General features: G+C 62.1%; 2 protein-coding genes across 15 annotated transcripts in view; one reads left to right on the top strand and one right to left on the bottom strand.

Annotated features, from left to right (window-relative positions):
* The window catches only part of LOC134157043 (adenosine receptor A3-like), a 122,566-nt gene that overhangs the window by 61,051 nt on the left and 49,343 nt on the right, over nucleotides 1-12,172 (bottom strand). The gene's annotated exons all lie outside the window — the stretch shown is intronic.
* PLEKHA6 (pleckstrin homology domain containing A6) overlaps nucleotides 1-12,172 on the top strand; it is a 43,082-nt gene that overhangs the window by 1,235 nt on the left and 29,675 nt on the right. Inside the window, exon 1 of one of the 13 annotated variants that reach the window (XM_062605479.1) lies at nucleotides 1,803-1,947. The exons of 10 other annotated variants lie outside the window; for them this stretch is intronic. In XM_062605479.1, the coding sequence (XP_062461463.1) occupies nucleotides 1,832-1,947 (116 nt within the window). In that variant the 5' untranslated portion in view covers nucleotides 1,803-1,831. Of the gene's footprint in view, nucleotides 1-1,802; nucleotides 1,948-7,838; nucleotides 8,172-10,516; nucleotides 10,665-12,172 lie in introns of those variants that run through there. 2 more of the 13 variants (XM_062605480.1, XM_062605486.1) reach the window with 2 other exon arrangements.

Raw genomic sequence — 12,172 nt, 5'->3', positions numbered from 1 at the left:
GAATGCCGCTGTGGAGCAGGTCTGGGCTGGAGATAGCAAGCTCCTGGCATGGCCTGAGCTGGTTGCTGCACCCCCAAGGAGGCATTGTGGCTGGTGCATGCCCTGCACCTCGCTGCATACAGAAACAGACCGGTTTGGGTTGGAAAGGACCTTAAGGTCATGCAGTTCCAACCCCGTGCCATGGGCAGGGACGCCTTACACTGGACAGGACCCAGCTGTGGAGAAGGGAACCGCTGGCTCCATGTGATGCTGGTACCCGCCTGGGCCAGCTCAGGGTGCAGGAGGGCAAGGGGGGTCTTAGAGCCACCGCATCAGGTCCCTGCTGCCTGTGGAGCAGGCACAGTGGCCTTGGAGAGGGGACAATGTGGAGCTTTAGGGATGCTGGGGTCCTTCTGCCAGGGAAGGATGATCCCACCCAGTGCTGGGGGGGATCGAGGGGGAGATACAGGAGACAGCATCCAGTGAAAGCCAACCCCCTCCCCAGCCCCTGATGCCGGGTGGTTAATGGGGGATTATAGGATCAAGGGCAGCCACTGGGTTTTCCTTCCTGGAGAGCACACATCTCCAGGCTGTTGAAAAGTCCTCCCAGCCCTGCCTGGGCCATTACTGACCCTTGGCACTGCCCAGGGTGGCCTTCGAGCTCCAGAGAGCGAGCTGTGGTTGTTGAGTGTTTTGCTGCCTGTCCTCTGCCTGTTGTATCCTCTCCCTGGGGAGCAGATCCCAGTGATACTGCCTGATCGGCTGCAGCGGGTCCCACAAGCCTGCCTGGGGACGAGCAGGCTCCCCTGCTCCAAGAGATGGAGGATGTGGAGGGAAGTGTGGTCATGGTTGATTCCCTGATGCTGGGATGCAAGGGAAAGTATGGCTCTGGCTGTCCCCTGATGCTGGGATGGATGCAGAGCGAGCAGGGTCCTGTCTGTCACCTGATGCTGGGATGGATGGAGGGGGAGCATGGTCCCGGCTGTTCAAGGCCAGGTTGGACATAGCCTTGGGTGAGATGGTTTAGTGTGAGGTGTCCCTGCCCATGGCAGGGGGGTTGGAACTGGATGATCTTGTTCTTTCCACCCGTAATTATTCTATGATTCTATGATGCTAGGATGGATGCAGGGGGAGCACGGTGCGGGCTGTTCCCTGATGCTGGGATGGATGCAGGGGGAGCACGGTGCGGGCTGTTCCCTGATGCTGGGATGGATGCAGGGGGAGCACAGTGCAGGCTGATGCTGGGATGGATGCAGGGGGAGCACGGTGCGGGCTGATGCTGGGATGGATGCAGGGGGAGCACGGTGCGGGCTGATGCTGGGATGGATGCAGGGGGAGCACGGTGCGGGCTGTTCCCTGATGCTGGGATGGATGCAGGGGGAGCACGGTGAGGGCTGATGCTGGGATGGATGCAGGGGGAGCACGGTGCGGGCTGATGCTGGGATGGATGCAGGGGGAGCACAGTGCGGGCTGATGCTGGGATGGATGCAGGGGGAGCACGGTGCGGGCTGATGCTGGGATGGATGCAGGGGGAGCACGGTGCGGGCTGATGCTGGGATGGATGCAGGGGGAGCACAGTGCGGGCTGATGCTGGGATGGATGCAGGCTGTCATGGATGCAGCTCCCCCTGATGCTGGGAAGGGGGAGCGGGGGGCTGATGCTGGGATGGATGCAGGCTGTCAGCGCTCCCCCGGGGAAGGGGGGCGGGGGGGCACATCTCGGTCCATCCTCCCCTCCCCGGTGCTGCCGGGGGGGTACCGGTCCCGTTGTCCGCGGTGCCGGGGGACGGCGCGGCCCCCCCGCGGTGCTCGGTGCCAGCCCGGCGTCACGTGCCGCTCGGTGGCCCCCGAGCATGCCCAGCTCCCGCTCGAGCTGCGGCTCGGGCTCGGGCTCGGGCTCGGGCTGGCCGGGAGGATGCTGCGATCGTAGGCACCGGGGGGGGGGCCCGGCTGCTGCCCGCCCCGGACGGTGAGTGCCCGCAGCGCGGCTCCCTGCATCCTCCTCCTCTTCCTCTTCCTCCTCCTCCTCCTCGGCGCTGCGGAGCGCGGAGCATCCCCTCATCGGGAACCGGGAGAGCGGGCTACGCGCGGGTGCTGTCTATGGCGGGGGGGGGGATCACAGCCCGCCGGGGGTGCTCTGAGCGCACCCCATGGCTAGGGCAGGGTGTGCAGCGGGGACCAGGCTCCCCCTCACCCCTCCTGCCGCGCTATGGGTGACAAGTGAGCCCCCCCCGCCCCGAGCTGTCCCCGCGGTGTGTTCTTGTGCTGTGTGCTGGTTTGTGCCCCCGGACCCCCACCACCGCCCGATGGGGTCTCCCAGGCTTGAACCCAAGCTTTGGGAGAGACCCGGCTTTTGGAGCTCAGCACCCCGAAACCCCTATGGTCATAACGGGGCGGGGGGGTCGGGGCTGGCATGGGTCAGAGCCCCACCAACCCCGCTGTGCTTGGCTGCTTTGCTGAGGTCGCAGCCAGGATGGGATGTGATGAATGGAGCCCGGGATGTGATGGATGGAGCCGGAGATGTCGTCTGCCGCTTCCCAGGGACCCGAGTGCCTCCTTGGCCTTCGCGCCTCCCGTCTCGCTGCTGCTGCGAGCAGGGCGCCAGCCTCCTCCTCCTCCTCTTCCTCCAGGAGCAGCACAGAGCAAGGGCGAGCCTTGCCTCGGGGATGCGGTTGCCTGTGAGATGCCTTCCGTGGACCCCCCCCCGGCACGGAGGTGTCTGGCGGTGCCGGAGCCGCTGCCCCGCGCCGTCAATCGCAGCTTTGTTGCGCCACGGTTGGATCTGAGGGAGCAGCGCCTGGTTCATCACATGATGGGGGGCATGTTCCATCCGCCACGAGTCTCTGAAACCCCGGCCGGATGGGTCCCCAGGGACCGTTCTCCCCTATGGCTCGGTGGGGACCCCCGCTCTGGTCCCCCTCCATCACCTCGTTGCGGGGTCTTTCTGTGGTGTGGGAGGGCTGAATGCAGGGTTTGGTCCGCGCTGCCTGGCCCCGCCATCCCACCGTCACGTGCGCCGCGGTCCCTTGGGTGCAGGGGCCCAGCTCCCCCGTCCAGATGGCTGCGGAGCGGCCGCGTAATCCCTCCGTGCAGGGAGGAGAGGGAAGCAGCAGCAGGGAAGGGATGCGAGACCATCCCGGCATGGGGAGAGGTGCCAGGGATCGGGCATGGAAGGAACCCGGGTGGCATTTGCTGGAGGAGAAGACATCTTCCCGGCAGGAGAGGCCGTTTGAGGCGCTGCTCTGCAGCTGGGAATCAGCAGCACCCGTTGGTTTCTCCCACATCTCCACGTCAAGAGCATCTGCACCCCGCTGCTCATCCCACCGTGCACCCCCGGCTGGGAGCTGGGGCTGCTGCACTGTTGCTCCCGGTATGGCTCGTCCTGTGGCACGCGCGTGTGCATGCACCCGGCTCTGTAAGCGTGCGTGGCTGCTCCAGTTTCCCTGTATCCCTTCTGAAGGAGAGCTCCTGTCCTGTTCTGATCCGCACCATCCCGCTTGTCCCCTTCCCTCGGCTGGGATAGGATGAGGCTTCCCAGCGTGGCCCTGGTGGAGCTGGAGCCTCCTTGCCCAGCTGAGGTGCACCCATCCCTGTTGCACATCCAGATCCAGCTCCTTGGGGAGCCAGAGCCGGGATTAGGAATCCCACTGGGGCTGGCCAAGGCATTGAAAATCACACCAGCACCAAAGCCTCGGCCAGAGCCTGCTCTGGGGGGAGCAGCCCCGGCACCCCCAGCCCATGCCGGGAGCCCCATGGGCACCCATCCCACTGCAGCATCCTGGCCCTGAGCACCCCATCACTATGCCCACATCCCTGCCTGTCCCCTGCCGTGTTTTCCTACCGAGTTCCCATAGAAACCAGCGGGAGCAGCAGCTGGGCTGGAGGGAATGAGAGAGAGGAGGCAGAAACGGGCAGGAGCAGGCAGGAGAGTGAGCTCCATGCCTGGATGGGCTGACTGCATTGGGTACTGATGGCTGCGAGGGTAGCAGTGTCCATGCTGCTCCATGCCATGGGGATCATGCATTAGCATCACCCTGTCTGCTGCCCTGGGAAGACTGCATGTGTGTGCATGTGTGTGTGCACATGTACGTGCATGTGTGTGCACACAGGGCCTGGCATTGGGCACAAACACCAACCCAGAGGGGCAGCGTGGGGCTTAACCCCCTCCCAAAGCCACCTGAACCCTCAGCAGCCAGGCAGGGTCTTGGGTTGTTCCTGCTCCATCTTTGCCCCTGGGAATCAGCTGGGATGGGGATTTCTCCCGCCTGTCTTTGCTCGCTGGAGGGGGAAGCAGCTCCATCGCTGCTCCTCTCTCTCATACATTTGTAGTAGCATCCCCCTCTTCTGTTTTCCTTAGCTTGAAACACGATAATCTGCAGCAGGCAGAAATAGTGCAGCGAGGGATGTGCCATCTCCCCGTTACCCTTGTTTCTCTCTGGGATCTGGCAGCTCCATGCAGCCCCTTCCCGCTATGGTGTGGTATTGGGCTTCACACATTGCCAGTCTCCAAAACCACCCGGGTTTCCCTGGCATCCTGTGGATGGGATGATGGGCAGGCAGGGCTCCTGTTTCCCCCCAGCTCTTCCCACTCCTTTCAGCATCCGAACGTGGAAAACATGGTGGGAATGGCTTGTTTCTGCGGGGGAAGGTCGGGGCTCTCCTGGTTGTCGGCATTGCTCTGGTTTGGTTGCGGTTTTTCTTGCAACGCGGGAGCTGCGGGGTGAGGCTGCTCCGGCCGCGGTATGCAGGGAATCAGGTTGTGCCCTTAATCCATGCATCCAGCAAAGCTCTTTAATAAAGAGTCAAAGTCACCAAGTTCTCAATTAAGGGATGAGGCAGCTCCTGATCCATGTTTCTGGGTCAGTTGGAGAAAGGCCATTTAGGACCTGGTGGTTGTTTTCCTTTGATGTTTCTAAAGGAGAGGTTCCTCTCCTCCTTGGGAACACGGCTGCTCCTGGCCACAGTGCTGGGTGATGCCCCATTCCCCTGCGATGCTCCAGGCACTGCCACCAGCAGCACCAGGTCCTGCCGCTGCCGGGATGCTGGGTGAGAGCATCCAGCCCAGCCCTGGGGCTCAGTGGGCAGCCTGGGCCCCCAGTACTCAGCACCAGGGTCCCCTGCTCCTTAGTGCATGCCCATGGGTGGTCTGCACCCTGCCAGGCCCCCCCCTGCTCTCGAGGGTGCTCCTAACCCTCTGTTTACCTCAACAGCAGCCACTTGCATGGGTGTTAATTGCAGGAGCTGGCAAGGCACTAATTAGGGGATAATGAGATGGCTTTTGTGTGTGGCTGGCGCTCCTCACAGCCCCCCTGCTCCGTATCTCTGATCCCACTGTGCCGCGTCCATGATGCCCCTGTGCCTGCTGTGTCGCCTCCCTTGGCCAGGTACCCCCCTCCTCATCCTCTTTCCCTTGAGATCTGAGGTTGGGGACTGCAGCTGGGATTGTGGCGTGTCCTGAGAGCATCTTCCTGCATCCTCCCGCTTCTCCAATGCCCGTCTTCCTCCCGCGGCCACCACCACAGAGCCCCTGGTACCTGATGGGCAGTGAGAAGCCTCTCACTGTTGCTGGCAACCAGGTAATGGCCATCCAGTGCCACGTTAGGAGCAGGCGTGTGGCTGCTGATGGCCTCTGCCGCATGGTGGGGACACAGCGGGTGGATGATGTGCTGCGACCGAACAGCCGGGACCAGTCTGGCAGCCCCGGCAGCCCCGGCACCCGCCAGCCCTGCTCGGCCGGTTCCACACTGCTGGTTGATGCTGCACAGGGACCCGCACCCCAGGGCCCTGCAGCGCAGAGGGGCTTGGCTCTGCCCCCCCTTTGCAGTGAGGTGTTCATCTGCTTGATGAGCTTCCTGCACTGAAGCTCCTTTTCCAGCCTTTATTCTTGCAGAGAATTTGACCATGAGGCTGCACCCTCAGGGCCCAGAAAGGGGAAACACATCAGGAGGTAGAAATGTGCTGCTTTCGCCTGTGTTTGGTGATTTTAAAGCCAACTGCATGGTTCCAACCTGCTAAATCTGGGGTGCTGGGGGGGGACCCTAGGCCGATGCTCCCAGCTCCTTTGCCATCCCAGTTTCACCGGTGCCACTGTGTGAGCATGGGGTATGTTTTCCTGCCCTGTTCTCTTATAAATGCCTGTTTTGTGGACGTGCAAACGCAGTGACCTTTCACAGGGCTCTGGCTGCCGGCTGCTCTCCCTCTTGTCAGGGAGATGAGGATTCCGAGAGCAAACTCCAGGGCCGCCGGGCTCCAACACTCAGTTGGAATTGCCGTGATGAGTTCCCGGAGGGAAGGAAGAGCTCGTTTCCCATCTCTTCCCCTTGTGCCCGGAGACGCCAGGCCCTTCACCAGCCATCAGTGCTGCTGCTTCGCATCCCATCCTCATCCTGCCCACATCTCCTCCCTGCTAGCTGCGATCTGTTCTTGCTGTGACCTTGTCCCTGCTGCTGTCACAGGAGGCTCCGTGTCCCTGCAGTGCCTCAGGGTGATGGGGCAGAGGGTCCAGCTCCTATTTGTCCCCCTCCCCAGTGTCCTTGGGTGCAGTGGCAGGGCTGGTGGCCTCTCTGGGCTGTGGATACCCTGTGCTAACCCCCCATGGATAAGGTGGGAGCCAACAGGAATGTTATTGGTGCAGTTAAAGTTCACCTGATGTTAGGAGCTGGAATGGGCACATGCTGCAGGGGTTTGGGGTGGCTCAGAGCTCTTGGGGCTCCTCCAGCTTCCAGCAGCACAGACCCCAGCTCCCAATCCCATGGGAATGGGGCTCAGTGGCAACATCCCACTGCTGGGGTGAGGAGGGGATGGGGATGTTGGGATGTGGCTGATGGAACGGGGATGGAGGGATGAGGACAGTGGGATGGGGCTGGTGGGACCAGGATGCTCCTCACCGAGGCAGAGCCAACGCTGGTGCTGCAGGGGTGCTGCAGGGGAGGGCAGCCAAGCACGGGCTGTATCAATGCCTCTGGGGAGAGGCAGGGAGCTCCCAACAAGTGGGGAAACTGAGGCACGGAGCCAGCACAGTGGGGATTTGCTCCAGTGACCTCTCCCAGGGCAGGTTCCTCCCTCTGACGTGTCCCGTCTCCAGTGTGTGGGGTGCGCCGGAGCACGCGTGCTCTATCTGGCACCCACAGTCCCATTTCCTGATGGGGTTTGGGTGTTACCACCCCGTAATGAGTTTCTAATTGCTCTCTAATGAGGCAGCAATCCCGCGGCAGGGATTGCACTTGGAAGGGCTTCCCCTGGTCCCGACTGCTCCCTGCAGCACCCCCAGCATCACGCCCGGACCCCCATCCTCCCCTGCAGGGTGCTGGGGGGAGGCTCAGTGCTGGATCCATGGAGCGGGATGGAGAGATCCAGGGCTGGATGTCCGGACAGAGGGGGCTGCTCTGCACTTGCCCCTCTCCCAGTGCTCCCAGTGGGTGGCACTGGGGGCACTGGGAGGTGGCACGTGCCTGGCAGCCTGCCCCAGCTCCTGCCAGTGCTGCCTTTCATTCCCTCCTGGCATCCACCGCGCTGCCTCCAGGGCTCCTTGGGGATCTCTTCTGCCTGCCCCACTGGAATGGCTGCCGCTGACAGGGTCCAGCTTGCCCAACCTCTTGCCCATCATCATTCCCTGTGCCCACATTGCCCCAGGGGAGGAGCCACCCCATCCTGGCGCAGCATCCCTCAAACCCTGCAGCGCTGTTTCCCTCCGATCCCATTTAAATCCCGCCACCCCGCAGCCGGAACGGAGAGTGCTGGGTATTTATAGCCTGGCACGGATGCTGGGAAGCAAACATGCGTGGAGAGGGGGGGGGGAGGTTGTTTTGGTCTTTTATTTTTCCCTAATCCTCCTCTTTTAAAGGCCAGGCCGGCTCTGCTGGAGCTGGGGGTGCCCACACACACACTGGCAGATCCCGTGTGTAGGATTGGGAATGGGACCACGCATTCCAAGCACCCCATCCCCTCCCCTCGCCGTGCCCAGGCATGGTTGAGTCGGGTGGGAAGGAGGGAGACGGGGCTGAGCCCCCATAGTTTGGGGTGTCCCCAGGAGCTGCTTTTCCCTCCTTGGCGTTGGTTTGCATCCTCCTGCCCGGGGATGTGGGATGCTGAGCCCAAGGGGGATGCTCAGCTCCTGCTTCCTGGCACCGCGAGCAGGGAGATGAATGAGGGGCAGCGAGGAGGAGGAGGAGAAGTGCTGCGAGGAAGGCTCAGGTGGGTGCCAGCCCCGGGTGAAGCCCTGTGCCCAGGGCCTGTGGGGCTGTTCTCCTCGGCGGCAGCAGCAGCTCTCCTTTCAGGTCGGTTGAGCAGCGATCATCAGCAGTTCCAGCTTTTATTGCCAGCCTCATGCACTGCGCTCGCCTCTTCCCTCCCCTGCCAGGCTTCCACTGACGATGCTTTGCTAGGGGAGGTTTGGGGGGGGGGGGGGTGTTCATGCTTGTTTCCCTCTCCCACCCCTCCACATCAAGCAGATTGAGTGATTCATAAACAAGATGCGATGCTTGGAGTGTGAATGTGATGAATCCTAAAGCCCATCGAGGTGAGAGGCTGCTTGCGTGCTGCTAAGGGGGTGTTTGGGGGTTCAGCACCCCTCAGCCTTGGGGTACAGTGATGGAGGAAGGGCCTGTGATAGCAGCAAGGCTGCAGGGGGCCTTATCTTATCCCTGGGCTTATCACCAGACATGCTTGTGCTGCTGATAAGCAGGACCTTGGGTTCAGGCACGGGTTGTTGTTGCTGGGGAGCAATGCTCTGTGTCCCGGTGCTGCGGCAGCAGGGATGCAGTGCAGGGCTCAGTGCCCTGCTCATGGGGGTGCCACGCTTGTGGGGTGGCTGCTCTGCTCCATGGGTGGATGGAGGAGGCACCTTTTGGTGCATGGATGGTGCAGAAACCGGGGCTGGGAGCAGCTTTTGCTTCTCTTCAAGCAAAAGAATGTACAAACCCCCCTGTTTTTTGGCCAAGATGACCCTGGGCTCATCTGGCTGGTTAACTAAAAGTGGTATATTCAAAATACCTCAGTCTATGCCAGCAGGAGCCCTGGGCCTTGCTGCTGGTCTCTGCTTCATTCCCAAGGGATTTGTGGTCTGCTGGAAGAAGACTATTTTGGGTGCTGCTAGGCCACAGTGGTGTGCATCAGAGGAGCCAGAGAGGGGAGACGTTGGTGCTGCCCAGAGCCATGGCTGCTTGTAGGGCACAACGGGTGCTGTCCCAGTGGGGCAGGAGGACCTGCTGTGGGACCAAAGTCCCTTGGGATGACCCTGGGGAGGAAATCCCTGCCCGAGGCCATCTCATCCCCATCGCGCCCAGTCAATCCAGGTACTCCAAAGGCAAATTTGCTCTTCCAAAGTACCTTTACAGAATGCTGCATGGGGGATGGACCCACAGTGCTGGTGCCTGGGAAGGCAGCGTTTCAATGGGGTCTATGGGGATGGACACGTCTCGCACTGTTCCTGCCTGGGATCAGGCAGTGAGCACTCTGGATGCAGGTGAATCGGGCGCTGCCTGCTCATAAACAGGCTGTTGTTGTTTGTGCGCAGCCCGGCAGCGCCCTGGGGCCGCTTGTGCAACCGGGGCGGGGAGCTGGCTCCCAGCGCTGCCACCACGGCACCCCGGGTGGAGGGAGGGAGGGATGGATGGGTGGATGGATGGATGGGTGGGTGGATGGATGGATGGATGGATGGATGGATGGATGGATGGATGGATGGATGGATGGATGGATGGATGCTGGAGCCAGCGCGGGGAACCCCAGGCTGCAATCCTGAAGAGCCCCCAGCCATGAGCTGCTCTCCGCACGATAGAGAGGTCCCCATAGATGTGCCCACCCTCTCCGTGCCATGGAGTGGTTTCACCCCTACCCAGCAAAGCAGCTTTGGGGCTCCTTCCCCTTTCCCATGGGCAATGCCTGGGAGCATCCCCGCTCGCCCCGCAGGCTGGAGCAGGGGTGAAGCAAGCACAGCCCAGCCTCACCGATGGTATGTGGCTGCCCCGGTTCTGGGCTGCCGGCGAGCCTGGAGAACGGAGGAAAACAAGGCAGGGTTTTGTGTTCCTGGGTTGTTTCATCCCGCACAAGGAAGTCCCGCGCTGCCACGGTGCAGCCGCCTTCTGGCTATCGGCCACCGTGGTGGCCATGATGAGGCTCAGCAGGGCTGGTGAGCGGCACCCATCACCCTGGGTCACACAGCAGTGCCAGCAGCCACCCCATCAGCCGATCCAGCACGGGGCTGAGTCCCTTTGGGCTGTTTTATGAGGTTAAACATGCGCTTCCCAGCCTTTCCCATATTGCTGGGTTGAACACCAGTGCTGCCCACTGCTGGGTCCCAGCCCCATTCCCAAAGCACTGGGAAGCAGACCTATCCACAGCATTAAAATCCCATCTGGATCACAGCAGAACCCAGTGTCCGTTGAGCACACTGGGGGCCGGGACTGGTGTCGGGGGTTCTCGGGCAGTGGTGGCCGGTGTTGTGGCTATCCCAGCGCAGGGCTGGAAGGTGCCTGGTGTGGCCGGGAGCAGTGGGAATGACGTGAGAGCGGGGTGTGGATGTGTGTGTGTGTGCTCAGCGCCTGTTTATATAGGAAGGAGCCAACCTCCAGCTTCAGGTTTCAGACCTCGCTTATCGGACGCGGCGGCTCTCGGAGGCCACCGGCGCTTCTCCCCCTTTTCACCATCAGCTCCCACCTCGGCACCGAGCCCACTGCCCTCGAGCACCCGGTGAGCAGGGAGGGGGAGCCAGCAGTGGGTGCTGTGGTGGGGGTAAGGAAGGAGCCGGGGGCGATGGAGGAAGAGCCCCCAGCGCTGGAGCCGAAGGGATGGAGATGGAGGGGTCTGCACCGTGCCGGCGCATCCAGAGGGCTGGGCTGTGCCAGAGGGCGGCTGCAGAGCCATGGATGAGGTGAAGGGTTGTAGGGAGGGTGGTTTTGCTTGCGGATACAGCCCTGGCCATCAGCAAGGGGAGGGGGGGAATGTTCGCCCCGTGGGCAGGGATCGGCAGCGCATCCCACCGGGCACGGGCACGGCAAAGCCCGGCTGCGCTCTCCCAGGGGTTAAACACCTCTCATGGAGCTCAATGGAAGGTGTGGCACCGAGATAAGGCTGGCAGAGCCGGGAGTGGGGCAGAGGCACCCGGGGCGTACACACAGCGCCCTGCTGCTTCCAGTGCTGCCGGGGAAGTGGGGATGTGCGCTGGGGTCCTGCCCACCCGCTTCAAAGCCGGGATGCTTGGTGGGATCCTGCCCGCCCGGTCCATGGCTGGCAGGGGGGAGCTGCTGTCCCTGCCCTTGGCTGGGAGTAACGCTGCAATCTCCTGGAAGTGCTGCTTAAAGTTGCCTCTCCTCCCAGGGGAGAGACCCAGCTGCTCGCCCGCTTTGTGCTGTTTAAAGGGATGGTTTAAGAAAGGCTTTTTTAAAGCAACCCTCTGCTTACCCTGCTGTGCCCCCCCGGGCTTTCCTGAAGCCTGGAAAAGCCCCTTCCTCCCTAGACCCTCCCACCCAGACTGCTGGGATGATGGTACCAGTGTCCTGCCAGTGCTGGAGGATGCCCCAGCATCCCTGTCTGGCAGCAGCATGTGGCTGTTGTGGATCTCTGGCCTGCAGCATGGGTTCCTTGTGGTTTCCATCCCGTTGCTCCACGGATGCCGGGGGGAAGGGTTGATCTCCCCCCTGGCAGGGCAGGGGGTTTATGGCTGAGCCTGATCCTGGCACCATCCTGCTTCTTCCTCCCCTCTCCCTCCAGTGACAGTGGGGGAAGCACCAGGCTCCGAGCTGGTCCCTGCTTCCAGGGGCCTCTCCTTCACATCCTGCAGGGCCATTCATTAACCCTGTGACAAGGAGGAACCTTCAGCTGCTTCTGGTGATGCCCAGCATGGCACAGAGCAGGGATGTCCCCTCTGCGGGCCCTATGTGGTGCCTGCTCCATCCTGCTGGGGCACGGAGAAGCGTGGAGGGGGAGAACACACCAGGGCAAGTCAAGGGCATGGCTGGATTCTTTCCACTCACTGGTTCCCTAAGGAGTTGAGGTTTGTGACTGCGTTCCCTTGGCTGTTCCCTTGATTCCCTGTGTCCTCTGGGCTAGATTGAACTGGAGACACCGGTGGATGTGGAGCATCCTCCCCTGACCCAAACCCAAAGGAAAGCCAGAGCCAGCTGCTCTTCCCACATGTATTGCCCCATCTCTGCCTTCGCCTTCTGGAAACTCAGCACAAGCCTCCAGCTCTTCACAGA

The sequence above is a fragment of the Pezoporus occidentalis genome, unplaced genomic scaffold (genome assembly GCF_034315485.1).
Source record: "Pezoporus occidentalis ecotype Australia unplaced genomic scaffold, CSIRO_AGI_Poc_V1 ctg92, whole genome shotgun sequence".
In the NCBI taxonomy this organism is placed as follows: domain Eukaryota; kingdom Metazoa; phylum Chordata; class Aves; order Psittaciformes; family Psittacidae; genus Pezoporus; species Pezoporus occidentalis.
The sequence above is the reverse complement of the archived record's forward strand: the minus strand, read 5'-3'. Positions and strand labels throughout refer to the sequence as shown.